General features: G+C 58.3%; 1 protein-coding gene across 1 annotated transcript in view; it reads left to right on the forward strand.

Annotated features, from left to right (window-relative positions):
• Window positions 1-7064: 7064 nt before the first annotated feature.
• The window catches only part of PDE2A (phosphodiesterase 2A), a 36978-nt gene continuing 18351 nt past the window's right edge, over window positions 7065-25691 (forward strand). Inside the window, exons 1-2 of the mRNA XM_027888297.1 lie at window positions 7065-7245; window positions 23190-23241. Coding sequence (XP_027744098.1) covers window positions 7178-7245; window positions 23190-23241 — 120 coding nt within the window. The 5' untranslated portion in view covers window positions 7065-7177. The remainder of the gene's footprint in view (window positions 7246-23189; window positions 23242-25691) is intronic.

Here is a 25691-nt window from a genome sequence, read left to right on the forward strand (position 1 = left end):
TGCCCTGACGTCCTCCAGCCCAGCAAAGATGGGAAGGGACCAGGATGCTCCACAGGACCAGCACCACTGCTGCACTGAGCTGGTGCAGTGTTGCCCTGTGGAGGGATGAATCCAGCCAGGAGCCTGTCACTCCAGAGCGGGATGGATGGGGCCTCTCTCCAGCTCTCTCTATACATAGCAGTGAGGAGGCGAGCACCATGTGACACCCCGCACCGGCAAGTGATTAATTGCAGAGACATTTACAAACAACTTAATAAGCCCCAGCACTGGGGGAGGGTTGGGCATGTGAGGGTGTCTTTTGTCCCCTTCACAGCCACCGGCTGGGATCCCACTGGGACCTGGCTGGGACCTGCTTCCTCTTCCTGGGGTGCTGGAGCCCTTTGCACATGGCAGAGCTGGAACTGTCCCTGTCCTTGCCCATGGTCTGGTGGTGGTGGGAGCATCAGTGACCTTGTGTGCCGGACACGTGGATTAGGTGAATGCCAGCCTTGGGTCATGGTGATGGTGCTGCCATTTGTGGGGTGCTGCCATTCCTGGGTACTGCCTTTCCTGTGTGTTGCTTCTTGTGGGGGGAACCCCACATTCACCCTCCTCCTCTTGGGTACCCTGAGGAGCCAGGTAATGCCCAGACAGCCTGGCGTGATGCCACAGTTGCCCTATGGCACCAGTATGGGATATCTCCAGGGGTCTTCCCATGCATCTGCACCCATGGCAGCTCAGCGCCCCACTCCACATCCCGCCAAGTGGCTTCTACCCCTGCACTGCCACCCCCAGTAATGAACTCAGCAGATTCTCAGCTTCCAGGTTTAATAGAGAGCAGCTACACTTGGGCAGACTTTAAACCAGACATTATTCTATCAGCAACCCCATTAAACTGTCACTGGATTTTTCCAGCCTTTCTCCCATTATTTTTCACTTTTCCTTTCCTCCTGCCTTTTCCCCATCTATGTGTGTCCCCATCTATGTCTGCCACCCCACTCGGGATGTTCCCAAATGGATCACCACCTTCCTCTGCTATCAATTTATGCCTACAGAAAATGGGCTCAGGCTGGGTAAAGATTTGGGGAAACCTGCTGCTCCCCAAACTGACATGGGGGACCACCCATCCACTTCCAGCCTGGCCACAGCAGTGAGAAGGGGCTCTGGTTGGTGGGTCGGGAGAGGAGAGGGCCTGGGAGGGTTTTAAGAGCAGAAAGTGTTGGGGCAGAGGAAAAGCTTGGCTGCTTGAAGTCTTTTGTCCCTGCCAGTGCTTCCCCTGCTCTGCCTGCTCTCTCCTCCCTCCCTCCCTGGCAGCCGCCCGCTCGCCACTCCAGATTAATAAGAAAAATAAAGGAAATTTAAATAACTAAACAAATGTCGGGCTGGTGGGGGGGAGGGGAGGAAAATGTGCAGAGGCGGGTTGTGCCCAGGAGGGTCTGGTGGGATGGGGGATCTGCCTCTCCCAACTCCCATGGGATTCTGGCAGTGAGAGTGATGAGCTCGGTGATGAGCTCAGTGATTTGGGGCTCGGTGTCTGGAGGGAACTGAGAAGGTGGCTGCCCTTGGCTTAGCAGGGCCAGAGCTGGGCAAGGAGACATGACCAAAGGAAGGTGGTGATGGGTGGCAGAGGCAGGAGCCAGATCAGGATTTTCCCAGTCGGGTGGGACCTCCCCGGTGGGCACTGGGACCAGTGGGCACAAGCAGCTGCCAACCCTCTGCCTAGCAGAGGCCAATGGTGTCATTGCATCCCAAAGCACTGTGTTCTGGCACCTGAGGAAGGATACTCCAACTGGTGGCTCTTTTTCCACTTCTGTCACAGCACTGGCTTTGAGGAGGAGCTGGGTTTGTCATTCTCCATTAAGCAGACATTAGTTTGCATTTATTTAAAAATAACAGAGCTTTCAATCTCTCTGTTAACATTGCACCAGCAACGCTCCTGGGTTGTCAGCCCAGAGATATCCCTGCTGCATCCCTATTTGGGGCTGGGCATGAAGCTCAGGAAGCGGGATAGGATCCCCAGGGAGTGTGTGCAGATATATAGGATTGCTGACTTGGCACCATGATGGCTGCTGCATGTCCCCTGGGGGACAACTCTGCTCCTCTCCACTCTCCAAGTCTGCTTGGCATGGGGAGAAAGGGGGATGAGGTTTCCAGGGATGGTGAGGACCCTGGACTGTAGAAGGGTCAGAGAAGGGAACTGAAGTGTCTTTGGAGCCTCTCTGGAGCACCCCTGGAGCATCTTTCTCCAGGTGGAAGCTGCAGACAAGCCCCCAGTCATTTCTTCAGCGAAAGAAGGCAGTGAAATCCCTGCAGAATCCATCTCCTGGAGCCCTGTGGTTAATGACCACAGTGCTCCAAGCAGGAACATGGATGTGCCAGGTTTCCTGCAGGCTGGGCATCCATCCCCATCCCAGCCCTACACCCAGATCCACCAGAGCTGGGGTGCAACCTCAGAGGAGTTGGCACGGCTCTGCCCATCCACTCATGGAGGATGAATCTCGAGTGGCATCTGGCTGTGGGTCACCAGGACTCCAAAATCTTAATTTCCTCTTGTTCCAGCCCCAGGACACTCCTGAGGAGCCCATACTGGGCTGTAACTCCTGTGACATACATGTGTGCACGAGCCTGCTTGCACTGACACAGCGTGCCTGCATCTGCAACTCCAAGTGCAGCCATGCATCCAAACACACACACACGAGCTCAGGTGCACACACATGTATATCCCACCTAAATACGCTCCCAGGTGAGGTAGCAGCTCCATGCACACGTCTCTGCACCCCCTGAATGATGTCACCCCACTTCTGTGTGTGCTGCCACTGGAATAGCAATGAGCTTCAGCTCATTGAAGACAAGGAAGGTGGCAAGTACCAATTTTGAGTGTTTATAGAGTTCAGGTCTTGAGTCAAAGGAAAAATAATAAAATAAAGAAAAAAAAAAGAAAAACAATGAAATAAGGGAAACCAATAGAATAAAGGGAAAAGAATAAAAACACAAAGGTAAACCTAAAAAATGGCTGGGACTTTATATATAAAAAAATACAGAGGAAAAAAAAAAGCTCTTTGAGGAGAATCACTTCAAATTGGCTATTTATCGGCACAGCATTCTGCCGGGAGGTTTCCATGGCTACCTGGCAGCCAGAAGCCGGGGCGGCAGCGTGCCAGCCCCATGTGCCACACCGCATGTCCCCGTGGTCCCCCCCTGGGGACGAACCTTTGTACCGCACCAGTGCCTGGTGCTGTGTGTGTTGGGCGAACCCCACCACCCTCAGCCCTGCTGTGGGGTGCTGCCCCCAAAGGCCAGACCCTGAGGGTTGGTGCCCATCTGGGGGGATGCCCAAGGGGCTGTAGGGTGGCAGGGGAGGCACTGTGGGAAAGGGGTGCCCTCACAGAGCCCCCTCTGCGTGCTGGCATGGCTGTTATGGGATAACAAGAGGATGGGGTTATCCCAACCGACAGGTCTGTCCTTCTGGGGAAGGACTGTATTGCTTTAATGAGGGGTTCCCCAGTTTGCTGGGCTATGTGACTCCAGGTTTGTATCTGCGTGCAGGGCCGGGCTGGGCAGAGGTTCTCGGCCCACAGGACGTGTGGCATATTCATGTCTCTGCTCCAAGGCCTGTAGTCATTAAACTGTGGGACTCCAGGAGACTGCTTCCACAGGGAATTCACTGCCTTATGCTGCTGGGAAGAAATATCTGAGAGCTGGTTTGCAGGTCAGAGAGCAGAGCTGATCCCCTACCTGGGAGGGGAGGGGGCAATACTCCAAGTCACTTCTGCAGCCCAAAGGAGCACTGAATCCCTCCCATCACCCCTGGAAATCTCATTTCTGCTTTTCCCCACTCCAAGAAGCCCTGGAGCATGGTGGGGAGCAGGGCTGTCACCCAAGGAATGGATACTGCCACCTGGGCAATAGCACTGTGGGGATGTTGCTCCAGACTTTGGTCTCGAGGATGTATCGGACTATGGGAGGTGGGAAGCATTTGAGGGGCAGTGAAAACAGAGGTTGGAAGGAGGGGACAGAGGGTCCCCCCCAGGCCCAGTTCTGGCCCTGAGTGCCCCATCCCCCTGGCTCAGCACTGGGCAAGGTCAGCCGTGTGACTGTCCTGAGTGCGACGGAGCCGGCGGGTCCCTGTCCCCTCCCGCAGCCAGCTGACAGATGTGACCAGGCAGGGGACGCTGGGAGAGGCCAGAGGGCAGGCTCAGTGACAAGTGCTGGATGGGGCTGCAGGAACTGGCACCAGCCATCCTCCTGCTGCCCTGTCAGTCCTGGGGGCTCACAGGCAGAGGGGGTTGCAGGTGGGGGGGCCAGGGGGGCTGCTGGGACCAGCTTGCAGTGGTGTGGTGGCTGACTCAGGTCTGTCACCCTTCCACCTCCACTTCCCCTTCCCCACCCTTACACTTCCCATCCTTCCCTTCTCTCTTACCCCTTCCCCTTCTTTCCCCTTTCCCATCCTTCCCTTTTCCTCTCCATTCTTTCCCTTTTCCTCTCCAAACCCTATTTCCACACCCTGGGAAAGCTCTTGCCCCCTCAGGCTACCCAAGCCACTTGCTGGGGTGTTGTTATGATCTGGTTATTAAAATTATTAGATAGATGTCTCTGCCTGAATTAAGGTGCAAATGAGACCACATGTCAAAGTCAAAATGTTAATTAACCATTTCAGTCTCTCACAGGTGTTCAGGAGCTCCATTCCAGCCAGACCAGCTGGATCCTGGCCCCGCCGCCATGGGCTGTCCCAGGGCCTTGGCGGTGGGTGCAGAGCTCCAGCACTGTTCCAACTAGCAGCACCAAACCAGGATGGCTCTGTCCCAGGATGGGTGGGCACTGGTGACAGCATCTCCCTGGTGTGCGGATGCAATGGTAATGCTGCACCCTGACAACCCCCAAACAGCTCCCTGGAACACCCATCCTCATCCCAAAATACATATGGGGGGTTTTTCTCCCTGCTCTGCCCACATCACGGTCGAAGCTGTTGGACCTGTGCATGTGAGGAATAATTTTCCAGATCACTGTAAATTTCTTTCCTTTTTTTTTTTTTTCTTTGAGAACAGCTTGTACCGACCTTGCAATAAAAACAAGGCTTCGGGTTCCTCTGTGTGTTTTTTTCTGTTCTTTATCTGTTCCCAGGATAAATGTCAATGAAAATGGAAAAGCTTCTCTCTGTTTTGCCATTTTCCTCTCTCCCTGAAAGAGTCCTCATATTTGAGAGGGAAAATGGTGGAAAAATCAGAGAGTGAAACAAAAAGCTCAGAAATTGCTGAAATTGAACTTTCTCATGGATATTTCTATGGGTATGGCAGGACCAGGAGGGATTAAACATACATGTAGATGTGGCACCTGGGGATGGGTTCAGTGCCGGGCTTGGCAGTGCTGGGGGAACAGTCGGACTTGGTGGTCTTGGAGGGCTTTTTCAACCTTAATTAATCTGTGGTTCCATGATTCAAAGTAGGAATCAGCGTGGCTCAGACCACCCCAGGAAGCTGGGCTGGGTGCCTCTAGAGGAAGGAAGGTATCTCCTTGCATGCACAGCATGGGAGCTCACAGCTCTGAGCGTGATGTAGAACCCATTTGCAGAGAAAGTATCCACGGAGCAAATTGCTTTGTATCAGCAAATACATCTCCATTAGTGCTGGAATTGGTATCCTGCACAATGTGCACTCGAGGACAAAGACCGGCTATTCAGAGCTCACAGAATTCAATCCTGTGGCTGAGGAGTATCAGCAGAAGGTAAAGCAAGGCTTGTTTCATATTCATGCCACAAATATTGGTATGAGGGCACAGAGCTGGAACGCTGCCTTCAGAACGCTGACAGCACCTCTCCTTCCTGGAAGTAAATAAAGACATGCAGTCTGTGTCAGTGCCCAGTGCAGGATCACCAGCAGCTCTAGCAAAGAGAAGCAAGAAATATTTGTAGGAGACACTGTGTTGGACTCTCCCAGACCCTCTCCTGCCAGCCAGAAGGTCAGGATAAAGGGTCCCCATCAGATGCACCAGGAGGAAGCTTCTTTGTGGATCTCAATGGCCACCTTTGAGCAGCAGGTTGGACCAGGCAATCCATGCCCTATAGCAACCCAACTAGACAGGGGGCATCGCAGGGATGGGATGGGCCACTGCAGCCAGCATCCCCACTGCCAGGCACAATCCTCCTTCTCTGCGTGGGCTGGAAGGGCTACTCAGCAATGTCCACCCAGTGATGTCCACCCAGCAGTGGCCACCCAGCAATATCCATCCAGTGACGCCCACCCAGCAATGCCATCCTGAGTGCTTCCAAGAAGAACGAGCAGGGATTTCTCTGCCAGCCCCCAGCCAATGGAGAACCCAGGGCAGGAGATCCACAGGTTCAAGATGGGGGCTCACCCATGTGGTTGGGACCTGCCTGTGGCCAGTGCTGTCTAATATTACAGAATCACAGAACTGTGATTTGGAAAAGCCATCTGAGACCATCAGGTTCAACCATTCCCCCTGCACTGCCAAGCCCAACACTAACCCTTGTCCTCAGGTACCACATCTCCGTGGCTTTTAAATCCCCCCAGGGGTGGTGGCTGCAGTGCTTGACTGGGGAAGAAATTGTCCCCAATATCCAATCCTAATCTCCTGTGGCACAACTTAAGGCAGTTTCCTCTTATAGAAGAGGAAATATATCGCTCATTGCCGCTCACTGCCTTTGGGAGAGCAACCTGCTGGTCGGGTGTTGCCTAATGCTGCTTAGCGCCCCTGGGACAGGGACCTGTGGGACCAGCACTGCTCGGCATTGCTGTGTGCTGCCGACGTCCCCAGGTAGCCGAATAGACGGGGCTTGCGGTCTCAGCAGGGCCAGAGGCGCCGGGAGAAACGGCTGCCGCTGCGGGGAACGCGGGGAGGGCAGGGCCCGTGCAGCCTCCCCAGACAAAGGCGGCCGCCCCCCGGCGCGGAGCGGCGCACGGGCGAAGCCGGGCGCGGCACGCGGTGGGCGGTGGCGGGCGGCAGGTGCGGCCCCTTCGGCCCCTCCGCGGAGCGGCTCGGCCCCCGCCCAGCGTAGCCGCAGCAGCGCCGTCAATCAGCGGCGCCCCCCCCTCCGCCCTCCCCTCCCGCACGCCTCGGCGCGCTGCATCGGGCTCGGCGACAGCAGCGAGCTCAGCTCGGCGGGAGTCTCCGCTCCCAGCCAGCACCGACAGTCGGGCGCGGCGGCGGCGGGGCTGGCAGGGCTGCCGAAGCATGCGGAGCCATGGGCCAGGGCTGCGGACACTCCATCCTCTGCCGGAGCCAGCCGTACCAGGCGGCCGCGTCTGACCTGTGAGTCCCCTCCTGCCGGCACCGGGGATGGGGGGACCACGCCAGGAGGGAGGGATGCTCTGGGAGTGATGCTGGGCAAAGAAGGGAAGGAGACATCAGGGAGGCAGGAAAAAGTTCCTCCTACCTGACAGCTGGCGGGGAGGGGGTAGCAGGGGAATGACAAGAGTCTGCAACCCCCCTTTCCCCCACCCTGTTCCCCACTTGCCACCTATGTTAGCCCAGGGCAGGTCATCGCTGGTGTCTCTGTGACAGAGGGCTGGTGTGAACGGAATCTCCCTGTTTCCCCATCTATCTCCCTCACCCCTTAATCATGTCTTGCAGCGGTGGAAAGCTCCTGGCCCACTGGTGGGCTGCAGCGGGGCCCTGGGTGCCTTTGTGAAATGCAGGTCAGGCCTCTGAACTGTGTTTTCGGTGGCTTCATGCAGGTCAAGAGAAGCCACCCCTTGCACACCCACCCACGCACACAACAGGTCCGGGGGTCCTGGTGCCACAGTGCCTGTCTGCATGTGGCGAGGGGGGAATGGGGCTCCAGGGGTCACAGTGGTCTCATTCTGCAGCACAGACATAAGGGGCTTTGCATGAGAGCATGGGGTGACCTTGCTGAGGAATGACAGTGCTCCCTGGAAGCAGCTCTGAAGAGCCCACATGGGAAGAGGGGCTAAGCTGGCTAACGGGAAGCTTGCAGCATCTCAATTCCTGTGGCCCACGGGCTCGACTGGGGCTAGCGGAGACCCCCCAGCTCTGTGCGCGCATGTGCAGCGCTCACGAGGCTCCACAGCTGCTGGGGAGCAGGCTGTGCACGGGCAATTCACAGGACGTGGGTGCTCTGCCTCCTGGGTACCGGGAGATCTGGGGTGCTCCCAGTCACTTCCCATCCCACCCCAGCAGGATCAGGCCCCCCATTGCCAGAGGGTGAGCTGAACCATGGGAAAGGGATACAGGTGCAGGGCAATGAGGAGGGAGGCTGCTCAGTGCCTGGATTCCTTTGTCTGACAGTGCCAGCTCCACATGTTCCAGCTCTGGCTGAACTGCCTGGCTCAGCAGCTCACACAGGGAGCACCAGGACCGTTGCTCCCAGGGGGCACCTTGCTGCACTGGGATGTGCCCAGGAGCAGCCCCAGGTCTCCTGGAGCAGGTGCTTTAGGTGATGACAGGAGTATTGGGGTGCAGGGAAGTTGCTGCCCAGTCCTACTCCAGTCCAACACATTATCCTCCAGCACCACCGGTTTTTGCACCTTCATGAGGTCACCTTTGGATGAGAACTTTACCCCTCTCTATAGAAAACACCCTCCAGCATCTCTGGGGTGGGGGGCTTGGACCCACCTTGTCAAGACCCCAAGAGCTGCCAATCCTCCTACGCTGCCACGGGTGCTGGGTCTGTCTCTGCAGGCAGCATCCTTCCCCCAGCTCTCCCAGCTCACTCCCTGGTGCTATGTGTGCTTTGTTCCCCGCAGAGATCCTTCCCTGGTGCTGCCTGAACATGTGCACGTGTCCTTTTCTTTAAGCAAAACACACAAAGGTCTTGAAATGCCATGCAACCCCCATGTTCCCTCCAGCTGGAATGCCTCTGCTGCTTTTTAAAGGCTCTTAAAAAAGGTAGATGATATAAAAACTTGGCATAGCTGGGTTGGCTGTGCCCCTCAAGCTGCCCCGGGCAGGAGAGGTGGGAATGGTGAGTCCAGCTGCTTCCCTGTTTACCTGGGATATAACCACATGTCCCTCACAGATATTTGTCCCGGTTTCTGTACACCCCGAGGGTTATATAGAAGGGGAAAAGCTTCCCAGGAACTGTCAGAGGATGATGCCCTTGGCCCCGGAGTGCTGGCTGGAGGGGTGGCCGTGGTCAGCCCAGCGCTGCGGGGGGATGCTGCCGCCTCCCTGCTCCCGCTCCAGCTCCCTGGTGTTCGATGCTGGCCCAGGAATGCTGCGTGCGGCCGGGGTCCAGCGGTGGCCCAGCTCTCCCACGTGCACGGTACATTTCTTGCAGGGAGATGCAGGTGCAGCCAGTCAAGTGCCATTTTGCGTTATCCAGGTCACGTTTTAACCCATTTCCGCCGTTTCCCCCGGCGGGAAGCGCGTACCCGGGTGCGCGGCCGCTGACCCGGTTAGCAGTGGGTGGGATGTCAGAGTGCCCGTAGCTGCTGCTGTCGCAGCATCTGACAGCAGCCGGGGCAGGGGGAGAAGCCACCGAGCTCTGTGGACGGAAAACACGAAGGAGGAGACGCTGCTTTGAGCATCCCTGCGGGAAGGACCCGGCTCAGCCGAGCTTGGGAGAGGTCAGGGCTTCCTTCGGGCCATGGGCAGGGCTGCCCGCCCCCTGCCCAGCCCTCCCTGCTGCTTGTCTGGCAGCTGCCTGGCAGGAGCAGCCGCACAAATGTGTGAGCTGGGCAAGTGTCACCGTGCTCAGCGCTGGGCCGGTGACAGGGTTAGTGCCAAGCACGTGATGGAGGAAGGACCGTGGCTGAAGCCACCGCTGGGATGAGGCTTCATCCTGCCTGAGGCATGGCCGGGAGCCCCTGGGCAGCACCAGAGGGACCAATCCGGTTGGTGTCCTGCGAGGAGACAAAGATGGTTCTTATGCATCTTTGCACGGGGGTGTTAAGTCTGTGCTGTCTATTCCAGGCCAGTGCCAGAACCTGGGTGATGTGTCCCCATGAAGGCTCATGCAAGGGTGATGTGTAACACTCTACCCCCATTTTACCTCCCTGATGCACCAAACTGGAAGCTGCTTTCTCTGGAGTCCCAGCCTGGAGGGTACCCAGGGGAGTAGTTGGAGGGGCTAATGGCATGAAGTGACATTCATGATGCTGCTGATGTCCCTACCTGCCACTGCCTGTGTGTCCTGAGGAGGGAAACTCTAGTCCCTCCACACTGTGCATCCTCACATTCCTCCTGCTTGCCTCTCAGAGCGCAGCCTGGGGGCATCTGTGGCACTAGGTGACCTTTGAAGGTCCCTTCCACCCCAAACCATTCCACAATTGTGTGTGGCTTGCTCCAGTGGCATTAACTGCGCAGAACCCAGAGAGCAAGGCTGTCTGGGACACGGGGGCACAAGCTGGGCTCAGCCACCTTTTGGAGCCCTTGGAGTATCTGCAAAGGTGAGGTTGGGCTGTTGAGCCCCCTGGAGAACTTCCCAGACCCTCTGCTTTGTGGCTATTGCTGGTCCCTGGGCTGCATGTGTAAAGTGCCATGGAAAATACCGACTCCATTGCCCCATCAGTGTGGCTGGGTGGCTCTGCTTCCCAGGGAAAGGGATTCAGTGGGGTGAGGGCAACTTGGCCCTCCATTGCTGGGGTTCTCAGGTGATGTTCTCCAGGTTTTCCAAAGCCTCAGGCTCTTCCTGTCCCTGTATCTGGGGCTCTTCATCATCACCCACCTGCCTGAGCACCCAGCCCTGGAGCTTTGTGGTGCCTGGTAAGAGACTGGAGTGGAAATTCCTGGCTGTGAGCTTCCTGCATCCTGCACCTCTCCATGGAAGATCACCAGAGTGAGCTAAGAGCTTCCCCTCCATCACCCTGGAACATCCCCCTGAGCATCCTCAACTTCAGAACAGCCAGTGGTTTGAAAGTGCTGGGGATGGAGAGCGCTGGGAGATGCTTTGCCTGCCGCTGCTGCATCCACACAGCAGCAGCAGCGGGGTCAGGGATTGGAGAGGCTGCTAAGTGTGGGCAGTGGGCAGCCTGGGGTTCGGATCACCTGGGTGATGATCCCAAGGTTTGATGTTTGGGGGAGTTGGAGCCTGGATTGTGGGATGGACTGGATGGTTTAGTTTGGAAAGAAACTTAAAGCCCACCCAGTTCCAGCTCCCCTGCCATGGGTAGGAACACCTTCTACTAGACCAAGTTGTTCCCTGTCCAATCTGGCCATGTAGGAAAGCGAAGGAAGGTGTTTGGGAATACCTTGTGGGAAGATGTCCCAAACCTTGTCACCCACATAGCACCCTGGAGGGATGGACCAGCACAGCAGTCTGTGGGACTTGCTGAATGCCAGCTCAGGAATGTCCCTGAGGCTGATTATTTGGCAGCAGCAGCCCTTGGTCCTGCTCCCAGCTCCAAATCCTGCTCCCAGCCCCAAATGCTGCTCCCGCCCCCAGATCCTGCTCCCAGCCCCAAATGCTGCTTCTGGACCCAAATCCTTGTGCCCTGCCTGAGCAGCACCAGTGTGTGGAGTCAGAGGGGAGGAATGACTTGAGAGCATCTTGGGTGGGTTCAAGCCTTCTGGGTCTTTGTCAGTTTGTGTTTTCTATGATAAATCAAATAGAAAAAGGAAGAGGATTTGGAAGTGGGGTGGGGTGCATTTCCCACTGGAAATATTAACCCCTGATTTTTTGGCTGGGGTTGGGGAGGGGGTTAGGGCCCAGCCTGAGCGTTGCAGCCATCGAGGACAGCCTCACCCTGTGTTTTGGCATTCCCAAAGTCCTCTGCTCTCAGATGTGCTGGAGGTCTGGTCCACCCAAGGATGGAAAAGCAGCCAGGAGCTGCTGGTGCAGACCTGGCATGAAGTGCTGACTGAGCCAGAAACCTCCCCTGGCTCCCAGTCTCTTCCCAACCCCTTCCCAGGCTGTTATTAACTTGCACGTTTCAGCTGGGTGACTCAGAAGACACTGAGGAGCTATTTATAAGGAGGATTTGAAAGGCAGAGACTGGTGGAGGGTTTTCTCCTCCCTTCTCTTCCCTTGAGTTGTTGCTGGCCAAACGTGGCTGTGCCCTGCTTGGCTGTGGAGTGGGGTCTGGAGAGGGATCTGTCTGTGTCCCCTGGGGTTCAGTGTCTGCTTGCTATGGGGTCACGATGCTGATGCTCCAAGTGAAGCTTCCAGGCAAACCCCTCCTTGTTGATGGGCACCCCAAATCTCACCCCACTGCAGCAGAGCCCTAATGCTTCTGCCTGCGAGGGCAGGTAACAGGCAGGGCTGCTGGAATTTGAGAACAGAGGGAGCTGTAGCCTGGAACACAAGCCCCGGCTGGTCTGATGGCCCCAGCCTGGCTCTGAGGCATGGAGTCCTGCCAAGCGGTGGCATTGATCAGCCTGGTGAGGATGTCGCTGCTCAGTGGCGGCGCTCTATCCCTCTGCTCCAGGATGTCCATGCGGCTTCGTGGTGGTTTGAGGTTTATCCTCACACTGGAGCTGCCCCACGTCCCTTCTCCTGCAGCCAGGATGGCTCCACAGCCCTGTCCTTGAGCAACTACTTGCCTGGAGCTTAGTTGGAAGGACACGAGTCCATGGGGGCAGCTGTGTGTTTCCTTGCTTAGGGTTTAGGGTTAGCAATTAGGTTAGGATTAGATTTTGGGCTAGGGTTAGTGTTACTGCTACCTTTAGGGTTAGAGCTCGGGTTAAGGCTAAGTTTAGGGTTAGGTTTATAGTTAGGTCTCTGTTTAGGTTTAGGGGTAGGCTGGATCTATGTTTAAGCTTAGAGTGATGGCTGGGCCTTGGGTCAGGGTTAGGCTTAGGGCTAGACTAAACAAAGTGTGAGTCTCCCAGGACAAAGGCATGTGGTCCGCCCTGTGCTCCCTTGGCACAGCATGCTCCATCTGCCCCGTCAGCACAGTCTTGTGGCCTCCCCATCCATGGCTTTTCCCGTATGGCTGCGCCAGAGCCTGTCTGGGACCTGCTGTGTGGTTTGGTTTTGTCTCCCACCTGTTCTGGCCTCACCAGGGAGTGGGACAGGTGCTGAGTCAGCAGCACTGCTGGATGGAAGCCCCAAAACTGGAACGTTTTGCTGAAGCTCGGCCGAGGAGTGACGGTGCTGGGTGGGGGCCAAGCAGGTGTTGAGGTGTGGGAAGTGTCTGTGAGCCCAAGGGTGTTGGTGCCCCAGGCCACTCCCCCAGGAATGGTGTGGGAGCTGGGGCGTGTGGGTGGGCTGTTTGGTGAGGACAGAGGGGGGTTTGGCACTGCTGGAGACCCCCCCGCCTCCCCCCCGCTGCGCAGGCAGGGACAGGGACAGCAGGTCCGTGGGCTGGAGAGAAGTGCAGAGTCAGGCGGGGTGTGCGTTGCCATGCACGGAGCCGGGAGCATGCCGGGAGTGAGATCCACGTGCCAGCTGAGCGTGTGCAGAGCCGGAGCACAGGCAGGGAGACCCCAGTCCACTCCCTCCTGCAACCCCCAAATCTGCAGGTACAGCAGAGAGCCACGGTGCTCCCAGGAGGGACCATGGTGACACCCTGGGAACCCCGTTTCCATCCTTAGCTGTGCAGTTCAGTTGGATTCTGGCTCCTGAACCGGTCCTGTCATGGGGATCCCAACACAGGGAATAAGGGATGAGGCTGGGGACTCTTGCCAGGTGGCACCTGCTCTGTCCAGGCACCATGAGGTAGGGGAGCTGGAGCCAGCAGTTCAACCACAGAAAGCCCATTAATTAATGGAAAGCGCAATCCAGGATTAAAAGCCTGACCTGCTTCAGCACTGGTCCTAGTGCCAGTCCGATCTTGGCTGGGCCAGGGACCATCCCAGAAGGATTCACCAGATTAGGTTTGGATTGGATATTAGGGGAAATTTCTTCCCTGAAAGGGTCCAACACAGGCTACCCAGGGCGGTCCCTATCCCTGGAGGGATTTAACAGCCACGTGGATGTGGCACTTGGGGACATGGGTTAGTGGTGGCCTTGGCAGTGCTGGGGACAGTGGTTGGACTTGATGCTTTCAGTGAGCTTTTCCAACCTCAACAGTTCCGTGTTTCTGTGATTCCACGTGGCATCTCTGTGGCCCATTCCAGGGCTGAGCTGCATCTCTCTGCCAGCTCCCTCACCGGCCCACTGCCACTCCCCATCCCCAGCTGCCCCTTCCCCTCCTCTGCCCCTTCCCCTCCTCTCAGGGAAAGCTGAGGCTTTGGAAATTAAAAACTGAGCTCAGCTCCAGGAAATGGGGTTGGAAGTGTCAGACAAAGCTGTTCTCGCCTTGATGAGCCTCCAAGGGGCGAGTGGCTTTGAGCTGTGTCCTCTCCTGTCCCTCCACAGATAGTTCCTGCTCTCTGAGCTCACTCTGGCTCATGGGGATATTTGGATCATTTGGGAGGGGATCCCAGGCCACTGAGTGGCTCCTGCTCGTGCCGTGTTCATAGATGGAGGATCCAGTGAGAAACCTGTGGTGTTGGTGCCTTGGAGAGGATTCCTGCTCTGAGGGGGCTGCGGTTCCAGAGAGGGATGGGGGATGGAGACCAGAGGCAGGATTCTGGGTACTGCTCTATTGCCACTATTTTCAAGAGAAAAAAAGGCAGAAAAGGGGAAAGCCAGCAAAGGGCAGATGATGAACATACGCTGAACCACCACCAGCAGCACCCTTTCCCCACCCTCTATTTATCAACTAAAGTCACTAATTTAAAGATGAGTTGGCAGTGTCTGTAGCCCTGTGTTTATCTGAGGACAATTCCCCGGGGATTCAGGGTAACTGTGTATTGTCTCTCTTGCCTTGCTGTTCTCCTACCTGTTTTGGCTCCCTCAGGGTGCTGGTGGCCTCGCTTGGAGGTCCTTGCTTGGTGGTGGCACTGCTGCTCTTGTCACCCGACATCCTAGTGACCCACCTTGGGGACAGCTTGGTGGGGTGCTCCCTCCTGCACCCAGTGGGCTGGGTCCTGGAGTCATACAGTGCTGCAAAATGAGAATGGAGATTTGCAGGGCTGCCATGCAATGGGGACAGGGATTTGCAGCCTTGCAGCACTGCCAGGCTTTCCAGCCCCATCACCAGGGCCAGCTGTATTCCTGTGGCTCCCAGCAGCCTGGAGAGCTGGTCTCCCAGCCTGGCCATGAGGCAGCTGCCTGCACAGGACCTGGTGCTCCAAGGTTAGAAGCACCTGGAGCAGTGTGTTTGCCAAGCAAACAGGGCTCAGCCTCCTGCAGCCGGATCAACAGCCTCCACGCGTTTGCTCAGCAAACAAATCCCACCTGGCAAAGCTTTGGTGCCGTGAGTCCCTTCCCGCCACACTCCTGCAGCTGCTGCGTCACTGCCCAGCACCCCTCAGTACCTGCCCGTTATTGTGCAGGTCTGGACTTACCCAGGGCTGATGATGGCTCCCAGTTGAGCGTGGGAGCTTGGCAGCCATCTGTGTCGTCCTGACCACAGATGCCAGGGTGATGCTTAACCACGAGTGCCCATGCCGGGATCTGTCCTGTGGATGTGCAGGGTGAAATCCTTCAGCTCCAGTGAAATCTTTCAGCTCTGGACTGGGTGATTGCAGGAAACAGGCAATTTTCTGTCCCTTGTGGAGGTGAGGGAAGATGGAAGCTGTGTCGGCAGGTGCTGGCCTTGGAGGTTGGCTGCTCTGTGGTGGAGGAGAGGTGTCTGGGTGTGTGGGGACCTCGGAGCTCCCTATCCATGCCAGACCAGCACATCCCACCATTGCTGCTTCCCTTGCTCCAGGCCCTCCCATGCTCCCCCTCTACCCCAGCCTGTCTTCCCGCTGGGGTCCTTATCCCCCCATCACACACTACCCACAACAAAGGCTTTATTGAAGTGGGGACAGACACTCCCTTCCCTCTTCCCTTTGCCTGGAGACTGTGGGATGTGATCCCAGCCATTCTGTGGTTGTTTGGCTGCTGCTCCAGCTGTCATCTTCCTCTGCCTCCTATTTTTTTTCCCCTCCCAGATACACTCTCAAACCCCAGAGCCAGGACTCCCCCCTTTACCCAGGCACTGGTGTCCACCTCAGGGACCTGTTTTCCTGCTGTTCCATCATCCCTGGGGTGTTGGAGGCATATCCTGCCTTTTGCCTTGGCTACCAGAGCAGCAGGACTGTGATGTGGCTCAGATGGGGCTGTGGGTACTGAGCATCCCGGCCCGCTGCCCGCCATCCCCTGCAGAGTGAGCAGGCCCTGGGGCCACCCCTCTCACCTCATGGGGACACCGCCACAGAGCTCTCTGGTGCCAGGGACAAGCCACCCTCCAGGCTTCCAGCTCCTCCAAAGTCACCAGAGTCACTTGTGCACTTATGGGCCACTAAGTGCTGTAATTACAGATATGCTTTAATTAACATAATTGCGTTTCTACACAAATAAAACATTTGGCACAGTTAATTCCAAGGCTGCAGCTCCAAACACAAGGCTTCTTGCCCCCCGCAGTGGTGGCAGGGGGGCTGGCAGAGAGTGGGGTTCTCACCTGCCTGCCAGAGGATCATCCCAGTCCCAGCTAGAGCCTGAGCCAGAGCTCCCGTTTCCCCCTGGAGTCCCATGACCTGGTTTGGTGAGGACAGCTGTGCTATCAGACACAAGGATTGCTGGGACACAGTGCTGGGATTGCTGGGACACAGCTTGGGGTTTAGTGGGGCTTGGTGAGACACAGCGCTTGGTTTGTTGGGAAGTGGTCTGGAACTGGTGGACCACCATACTGAGTTTCCTGGGATGCATCATTGTGATTGTTGGGATGCAGCACTGTCCTTGCTAGCCAATGCCACTGGACTTGCTAGGACACTGTACTGGGCTCGGTGGGAAACAGCACTGGGATTTCTAGGATGTACAAACCCAGTGGTTTGTTGGGACATGGGACTGGGCTTGCTGGGATGCAGCTCTGGGATTGCTGGGACAGAGTTGAAGCCCAGCTGGTCCCTTGCAGCTGTGCCAGTGGGCACTCACCCCAGCTGGACAATGGGCACTGCAGATCCAGCCTCTCCATCCCATCCCAGAACCTCTGAGTGAGCTGCCCCCAGGGTGCTCCTCCCTCCCAACATCCAGAGGCCCCAGCATCCAAAGGCTTCCCACTCCCCCATAGCAGCCCCCCAGTGCCCACCAGGCTTTCAGAAGTCTTTGGATGGAGGCTGGAGCCAGCAGCAGCATCCTGGCCCTTTGCCGGAAAGATGCCAGGAAGGATTGGGAAAATGGCCGGTGCTCATTTGCTAAATGCCCTTTTCATTTAAAAAACAGAAGAAAAGGGGGAAAAAAATAATTCCATTTTTCTCCTGCTGAAAATGAAAGTGATTATGTAACGAGCAATAAATTACGGAGAGGAATGAGTCATTGGAGCAAATCCCGAGAAAGGCACACAGTATTTTTAGCTCCAACACCCCATGCTGTACCCGGCATTAACCCTTGCAGAGCTTGGCCCCCTCTCAACCTGCCCCCAGGGTGACCTCCCCCCAAAGGTGCCACATTGGGTTCCGTGAGGATTTTGTCTCTGAGACGTATTCCCAAGGTAGGATGGAAATGATGGAAGCTGTGAGTCCCCCATCCCACAACCCTCCTTTGGTGGGATGCTCATGGGTGGTCCGGGGGGATACTGTTCACCCTAGATCCATATTCCCATCTTGGGATAAGCCCCTGCTCCACTTCCCCTCAGCTCATTCCCACCGAGATAATTAATCCTGATCCCTTCCCAAGACCCTGGGCACAACTGTTGTTTCCCAGCCAAAGAGCCTGAAGAATTAATTTGGAAATAAAAGCGAGGAACAAATTAATTGGAGAACTAGCTAGGGAGCAAGTGAGTGCTCCTGGTTTAATCCAGGTTAAATTGGGAAGTGATTGCTTCGTTAACAAAAGAGATAATGAGGGAGGATTGGAGCAGGCAGGTGCCAGGTGAGACAATGGCAGCAAGCACCCAGATGCCAAGGGATGCCCATGGAGACCTGTCCTGAATGGGGAAGAAAATCCTGGGGCCACCAGCTGGAAGTGAGGCTCAGAGCATCCTGGGATGGGGCTCAGATTGCCCCAGGATCAGTGCTCAGAGCTTCCTTGGCGGCTCGGAGCATCCCTGGATTAGGGCTCAGAACATCCCTCTCTTAAGGGATGTAATCATTCATGCCTGCTTTTGAGGATCCTATGGGATCAGGTACCAGCATGGGCACAGGGATCCCATTCCTTGTGTACCAAAGTTCTCTGGGGTCTCAAAGCTGGTGGGAACCAGGCCTGCTTCTCTGTCCCTGCACAGAGTGGCACATGGTGGCACCTCACTCCACTGTCTTCTGGAAGCAAACCCACCCCTTAAGGAGGGGCTGAGGCAAGTCGCAGGGACAAGCAGGAGCTGATGACTAAGTCGCTGTGTCCTGCAGCTGGAGCTGGGTCAGCTCAGAGTGATGGAGGCAGCACCAGTGGATGTCACCTCCTCATCTTTTATTTGATCTGGCAATAATTTCCTGTCCTCCATATGCCCGTGCTGAGGAGGCATCTTCCTGCACTGGGATCTTCCTTGTTGCCACTGGGACACCTGGAATTGTGGCGTGGGCACTGTGTGTCTGGTGGCTGCTGTCCCCCAGGCACCTGCTGTCCCTCCACCTGCTGCATGCTCTCACTCCAGCATGTGCTGTCCCCAAAATCCCTGTGTCCCTCCAGACACATCCTGTCCCTCCAGGCAACTTCTGTCCTTACAGGCATGTGCTGTCCCTTGTCAAACATGCTGTCCTTCTGCACACATGCTGTCCTTTCAGGCACCTGCTGCCCCTCAAGATGTGCTGTCTCCAGGTGTGCAGTGTCCTTCCAGGCACAGGATGTCCCCCTGATGCATGCTGTCCCCACAGATGTCACCTGTCCCTCTGGATCCATGATGTCCCCCTGGATGCAGGTTGTCCCTCTGGACACATGCTGTCCCCATGGACACACACTGTCTGCCATGGACACACGCTGTCCTCCTGGATTCAGGCTGTTCCCATGGATACATGCTGTCCCTCTCGACACATGCTGTCCCCATGGATATATGGTGTCCCTCTGGATTCAGTTTGTCCCCATGGACACATGCTGACCTCCTGGATGCAGGCTGTCCCCATGGATGCCCTGTGTCCCTCACCCCTCTGAGGGTGCAGTGGGAGTGTGCTCTGTCCCTGCATACACAGGACACTCTCTCAGGACAGGCTGTGTGTGACCCCAGGGATGAAGGCCCACAAGCCAGGCTGGAAATGCCAGTGGCCACCATGGCCAGAGCTTGTCTGTGGCGACCAGCCAAGCCAGCTGGGAAAGTAGCTGAGCAATTGGGGGAGAGGTATGGAGACTGAGCCGAGAGCCATCTCAGCCCGGCGGGGACTCAGCCACCCTGGTGGGACCAGCAGGACTCTGCCATCACACTCGTCCCCCTAATTAGCCCCATGGGGTGTGGGGGCTGCTGGTGGACCCTGGCCCCTGCCATGCTCTGAACTGTCTCCATAGAGACCCTCCAAGGGCTTCATCACTTATTCATCAGCGGTATCACTCGATCAGCCGGGCCCTTCCTTATCCCTTCCTCATCCCTTTGTTATCCTGCTCTGAATCCAATGATAGCCTGAGCCCTGGGCCTGCGAGGGACCGTCCTCACTGAGGGGCTGGTGCCAGGGCACCCCCACCCCTGCCCAGCCCGAGATCATTCTAGGTGGATCAAGGGATCCACCTGGATCCTGGATCCCACCCTGCCAGGGTGTTGGGTGTTTCTGGGGCTGGTTGTGGTGCACATACATGTACACACACATACACACACACAACACACACACACACACACACGTACACACCTATCAACAGCTGCAAGCACAGCTCCTCCTTGCTCTCGTGCATTCCCAACTCTCCCCCTGCTCCCAGCAGGTCCATGCCATGGACCTGCCCGGTCCCATGGAACCTCCCAGCACCCCCAGCCTGGATGAAGGATGCCACAGCATTCCCTGCCCCACAGCATTCCCTACCCTGCAGCCATATGGCATTCCTGGCTCTGCAGCACTCCCTCCACAGGGACACGAGAGCCCTCTGTGGGGGCAGCTGCATCCTAGGCACTGGGTGGGATTTATCCATGGGGAAACCACTGAGCAGTAAATGGAATATCGATCGGGTGCCATTGTGGGGATTAGTGCCGAGCGGAAGAGCAGATGGATTGATTTCTGATGGGATTTAGGGCTGTCAGTGTATCCTGGATTAGCAGCTCCAGAGAAGTCACACCCCAATTCATCCATGAATCCATCAGCTCCACTAGTGGCAACATCCCCCAGGCTCAGTCGAGTCCCAGTGTCCTCCGTCCCACAGTCAGAGCCCGCAGCCCCAGACATTCATGTGCCACCTGCACTGTCCACCACTGGAGGACAGGGATGCCCTGGAAGGTGGCACAGTCCTGTGCTTCCCCAGAGCCAGGATCCAGACCTGGGTCTGTCCCAGTGCCACGGTTTGATAGAGCATTGCTGATCCAACATGACTCACAGCAGCGCCGGCGCAGCTGGGAACTACCAGCCACGCTCCCCTCCCTTCCCAGTGCCCCCAGTATACCCAGTATCCCCACAGATGCTGCTCTGGAGGCAGGTTGCTGCAGTTGCCCCTCCTGAGAGTGATCCCAAAGAGGGCTAGGGATAAGGAGAAATGGGATTTTGGAGTTCTACAGGGTGTAAAGGCCCATCTTGGTGCCTTAACCCCCCAAAATCCTTCCACTTTAGCAGTTTGACACCATTTACTGCCGGCACCTCCCAGGGAAAACCTGGAGTGTGTTTATTGCGGTGTCTCTGGTGTGGAATATTCCATTTCCATGGAATAAGCGTTAATATTTACTTGCCTGCATGAACTTTGCTCCCTCTGATGCCATCAGACACCCTCCAGCTGGGATGTGGGGTGGCTGCTCCCCAAGGGCCTAGGGAGAGGCAGGATGCACAGCGCTGATTGATCCAGTCTGGGTTGGGAACAGGGAAAAACCACAAGGAGGATGGAAATGTGGGAAGCCCAACTGGGAAGCCCCCACTGCTGCCTCCCTCTACCACCCACAGTTATTTCCCAGCAGCTCCAGGACCAGGTGCTGGGGCTGCGTGTGTCCATCTGAGTGCTGTGACGTTCCCATCCAAGGGACGCCATTCCTGGAGCACACAGAAGAGCCAGGGAGCAGCTCATAAATACACTGTGTCATTAACAAGCCAGCTGGGAGATGAGCAACAGGGTGCTGCAGCATATGTCCCTGCCCCACTGTGTCCCTGCCCCCCTATGTGCCTGCTCCCCTGTGTCCCACCCCTTGCACCCCTGGGTGAGCAGTTGGGGACAGGGATATAGGGACAGTCCTGCACTGTGTCCTTGTGCCCAGCAATAGGTCTGTGTCCCCCGGGCTATGACCTGGTCTGTGGGTGACTGGTGACAGGGTCTCCTCGAGGTGTTTCTGATGCCAGAGGAATTCCCCACAAGGAATCTGCAATGCCCACCGGGCATCTGCTTCATTCATGGAGCCCAGGACCCACATCTGTGCCAGCACGGCCTGTCCAGGTTGGGTGACACTCGGTCCCTGCAGCAGGGTGTCCCCAGAGCTGGGCACCCCACACCTTGATCTTGGGGACCCAGTGGCTCTGTGTGGTGGCCTGGTCAGGGCCGTGGGCACAGTGAGATGCTGCCCGGAGGGGCTCTGATTCATGGTGAGGTGCCTGTGATCCTGTGCCACCCCGGGAAGAGGTGCCCATCGCCCTGGGTCACCCCAGGGGCAGGAGGACCCCTGAGGCCAGGGGGGAGGTGCCCGGGATCAGCCCCCTGGAGTGGCCCCGGTGGCTCTGGCCACTAGATGGCCCCGCGGCTCCACCGGCCACCCCGACCCTCCTCCGGCACCTTCTGTCCCGGCGTCCCTGGGGTCGGGGTGCAGGAAGTGGGGTGCGGGGAGTGGGATGCAGGGTGCAACACGCAGGGTGTTCCAAACCCTCCCCTTCTTGGCCCGTGCCTCGAGGTGACATTTCCCTGCGAAATGGTTCGAAGGGGGCTGAGCCCTGACACCAGCAAATCCCTAGAGCACCTTGTCCCCGAAGAGCACCAGGGACGCGGGAGTGCCTGGGGACACACACTCCTGGGATGAGGAGGAAGAGCTGGTGGCTTTCCTCCCCCACCCAGAGCTTCCTCTCCCCTGAGGAGGAGAATGAGGACGGATGGAGGTTGTCGCGCTGCCGGCGTCCCTCTCGCCGGCACATGGCCACCGTTTCACGGCCGAGCACCTCGATCCTCTATGTTGGTTCCCCGGGGCCGTTGGGGTGGAGGCAGCACCCCAAAATCCTTGTACTTGTCCCTGGGAGAGAGTCAGAGACGTGATGGGGGTGGTCATTCCTCAGTGAAAGCAATGCGGTTATATAGGAGGGTGGGGGTGAACAGACCCTAGGAAGGTCTCCAACATGGGGATCCCTTCCTATCCAAGGGAGGGGTGCTGGGTAGGACACGTCCAGTACCCCACGAGATGGGAGGCAGGGGAGTCCTTCTTTACCAAGCTCTGCATCAGAGTTACCCCAGGGCCAGGGATGGGGTGAGATTTCAGTGCTCCACCACCGAGGATGAGGGGAGGACCCCTCAACTCAAATGTGAGGTGCAGCCCTTAAGTGTGTGGGGTCGCTTTATCTGGAGCCTGCACGGAGGGTGGGGGGAGATTGGCAGGTGACCCCTACGCAAGAAGGGGGAAGGGGCAGGGGGGTGGCCTGAGCCTCACGAGGGGGGAGTTTAACAAGGAGGGCGAGTGTCCCCCTGGATGCCAGACCCGTGGGGGCACACCCGGTAGCTGCCCAGTAGGAGAGCACTGCCAGCCCCACGGCCCAGAGCGGGGCCACCCAAACTGGGGAGTGATGCCCTGACTCTCTCGCCATATGGGCACCCTGGCTCCACCCTGGGACCCCCCGTCACCCTTCTCACATTGGGATTCCCACCCCTCTCCCCTCTCCATGCCGAGCAGTGATGTCCCGACCCTCTCTCCGTATCGGGACCCCCGCCCCGACCCCCGCCCCACACCGACAACCCCAATCCCGTCCCACACACACATGGGACCTTCACCCCGACCCGCTCCCCACAGCAGGGAGTGATGCACCACGACCTCGACCCTCGTCCCACACGGGGGACCCTCACCCCACATTGGAGAGTGATGCCCCAACCCCCTCCCGACCCCACGCCCCCCGCCCATCCCCGCCCCTCAGGACCCCGCGCATCAGGTGCGGGGCGTGTCGTGTCGGGGCGTGTCGCGGCGGGGCGTGTCGTGTCGGGGCGTGTCGCGGCGGGGCGTGCCCGCAGCCCGCGGGCGGTGCAGGGGCGCGGGCCGGGATGGTGCCGGGATGGTGCCGCGGCTCCTCACCGCGCTCCTTCGCTTTTTCAGCCGCGGGTTCCTGCGGGCGGGGGACGCCGCGCCCGGCCCCGAGGCGCTACAGGTAGGGACGGCGGGACCTCTACCGCGAGGGCCCCCCGCACCCCTCTCCCATCCGGGACCCTTCTCTTCCCGATATGCCCAAGCGCCTCCCCTTCCATTCGGGACCCCCACCCTACGGTCTCCCGTTCCACCCGGGACCCCCGAACCACTTCCCCTCCCACCTGGGACCCCTGACACCCCTGCCGTCCTATCCACGACCCCCACTCGCCTCCCATCCTATGCGAGGCTCCCATCCCAACCACCTCCCCTCGCAAACACGACACGCGACCCACCTTCTCTCCCACCTGGGACCCCCATCCCAACCGCCTCCCCTCCCACTCGGTCCCGGGGGTGCGGGGGGTCCCAGTGTTCATGCTGGGGGGCGGGATTAGGAGCCGGGGCTCCCGGCCCGCCGTGCTGGGTCCTGCATGGGGCAGGGGGCCGATGGGACTGGGGGTTGGGGGACCCCCACCCCTTCTCGCGCCGGCGGGGGCGGGGGGTGGGTTTCCCGAACATAACACACTTGCAACCGCTTATCTCCCCTTTATCTGTGGGGAGCTATGAATCCCACCGGGAGAGCCCGACGGGGAAACTGAGGCACGGGTGGGGCTCCCGGGACGGGGGGCGGCGGTGCTGTTTTGTGGCTCCCCCACCCTGGGCTTGGAGACACGCTGCGCTCCACGCAGGAAGGAGGCGGCGGGGGGTGGGGGAGATACAAGATCCCGGCGGGATCCCGGGAGGAAATGGGCTGGACCGGGGGGGGCTGGTCCCGGTCCCGGGGGGGCCCCCAAGCCCTCCCACAGCTGTGCCAGGAGCTGGGCCGCGCCATGGGGACTCTCCAGGACACCGTGAGCGACCCCGGGGAAGGGAGGTCCCAGTGGGGTTGGTGGTCTCGGGGCTGGGGGTCCCTTATGTGCTGGAGGTCTGGGGGTCCCGTGTGTCTGGGGGCTTGGAGTCCCCACTTCCCTGTGTCCCCTTGTCCTGCTGGCAGTGGGAGCCCCAAGAGCTCGGCTGTGTTCCACCTGGTGGCCAGCCCTCGGGGTGGGGGGTGCTGGGAAGGAGGCAGCCCCTTCAGCACCCCCAGCAGGACCCTGCCCTGAGCACCGCACCCTCCTTGAACCAGCTGCACGTTCTGGGGAGGTGGAGGCTGTATCCCAGTACGTGGGTGGAAAAACACTTGGTCCTCCGTGCTCCTGTACCTTTCAGCACACCCAAATTTGGGGAGGGGGTGGCTTGGGGGGGTTCTCTCCCTCTTGCCACCGTCTCTTCAGCTTGGATGGATCCCTGTGTGCCGATGGTTTTGGGTGTAAGAGCAGTGTCCTTGGTCACCCTTGGAGCACAGCTGCTTGGGGGACATGGGGGGGCTCCAGGGGGCTGTGAGTTCAAGGCTGGAGCGAGGACCCATGCTGGGAAATGAAGGGAAGGAAACGCTCTCCGGGAAAGAGCTGAAAGCTGCTGACGGAGGGAAAGGAGCTGAGCAGGGCCGGTGTGTCCTGCGAGGGGGGGCACTGAGTCCCCCCCACCGTGAATGGGCAGGTGAAGACTTGAGGACATCAGAGCTGCCATGCAGTGTGGGGATGGGACGTGAGTGGTGTGGATAGGTCCTGCCGACCTGCTCCCCCTCCAGCACGTCCCAGTCCGGGGTGGGTGAGGAACAGCTCATCCCCCACAAAATGCCCCAGGATCCCCAGGCCCACGTGGGTCCTGAGTGCTGGCTGCATCTGGAACTCCCATTCCTGAGCCTTGCGGGGGCGTGGCATGTGGGGGGTATTTAGGGCTTGAGGGGTTATTACCCCCTAACACCAGCCCCCTCCTCCCGACCACCCTGCAGGGGGTGAGGTTGAAGATGTCTGTTCCTCCTCTCCCTCCCTGCCACCAGCCCCAATGCAATTACCCATGGACTGAATCTTGAATCAAACCCTAATTGATACATGTTCACAGCCTGGTGGAGCAGGAGAGGCTGGGGGGCCCCGCTGTTCCCAGGGATTGGGGGACAGGGGGAGGGCACTGTCCTCTGTGGCTGTGGGGGCTGCACTGGAGCACCTTTGCCCACCTGGATCAGGGTGCCCCAGCCGGCACCCTGGGGTTGCTCCTGCCTCGGCTTCCTCCGCGTGGGACCGGCCGTGTGCAGGGGCCGGTGAGGAGACGCGTGTGCGGGCGTTTGTCCCTGCGCTTCCTCCGGCGGACACAAACACATCAGCAGGGCAATAAAGGGGAGGAAAGGGCCGCGGCGGCTTCTTTCCGTGACGTGGGGCAGGGCTGGCTTCCTCCCCCACCCAGCAGGGCCGGGGGGGGCAGAGCGAGACCCCCAGACCGGGATGGGTGGGTGTGCCCCAGTATTTCCCAGCCTGGTGGTCCCCACAGGGCAAAGGTCTTTTTTCAATGAGTGACAGCTCATGGGTGTGGAATCAGCCCGTGCCAGAACTGCAGAGCCCTGGTGCTGATTTTTGGGGGGCAGTGGGGTTTGGTATA

The sequence above is a fragment of the Empidonax traillii genome, unplaced genomic scaffold (assembly GCF_003031625.1).
Source record: "Empidonax traillii isolate 1590-97213 ecotype Southwest subspecies unplaced genomic scaffold, ASM303162v1 scaffold236:size2090792, whole genome shotgun sequence".
In the NCBI taxonomy this organism is placed as follows: Eukaryota; Metazoa; Chordata; class Aves; order Passeriformes; family Tyrannidae; genus Empidonax; species Empidonax traillii.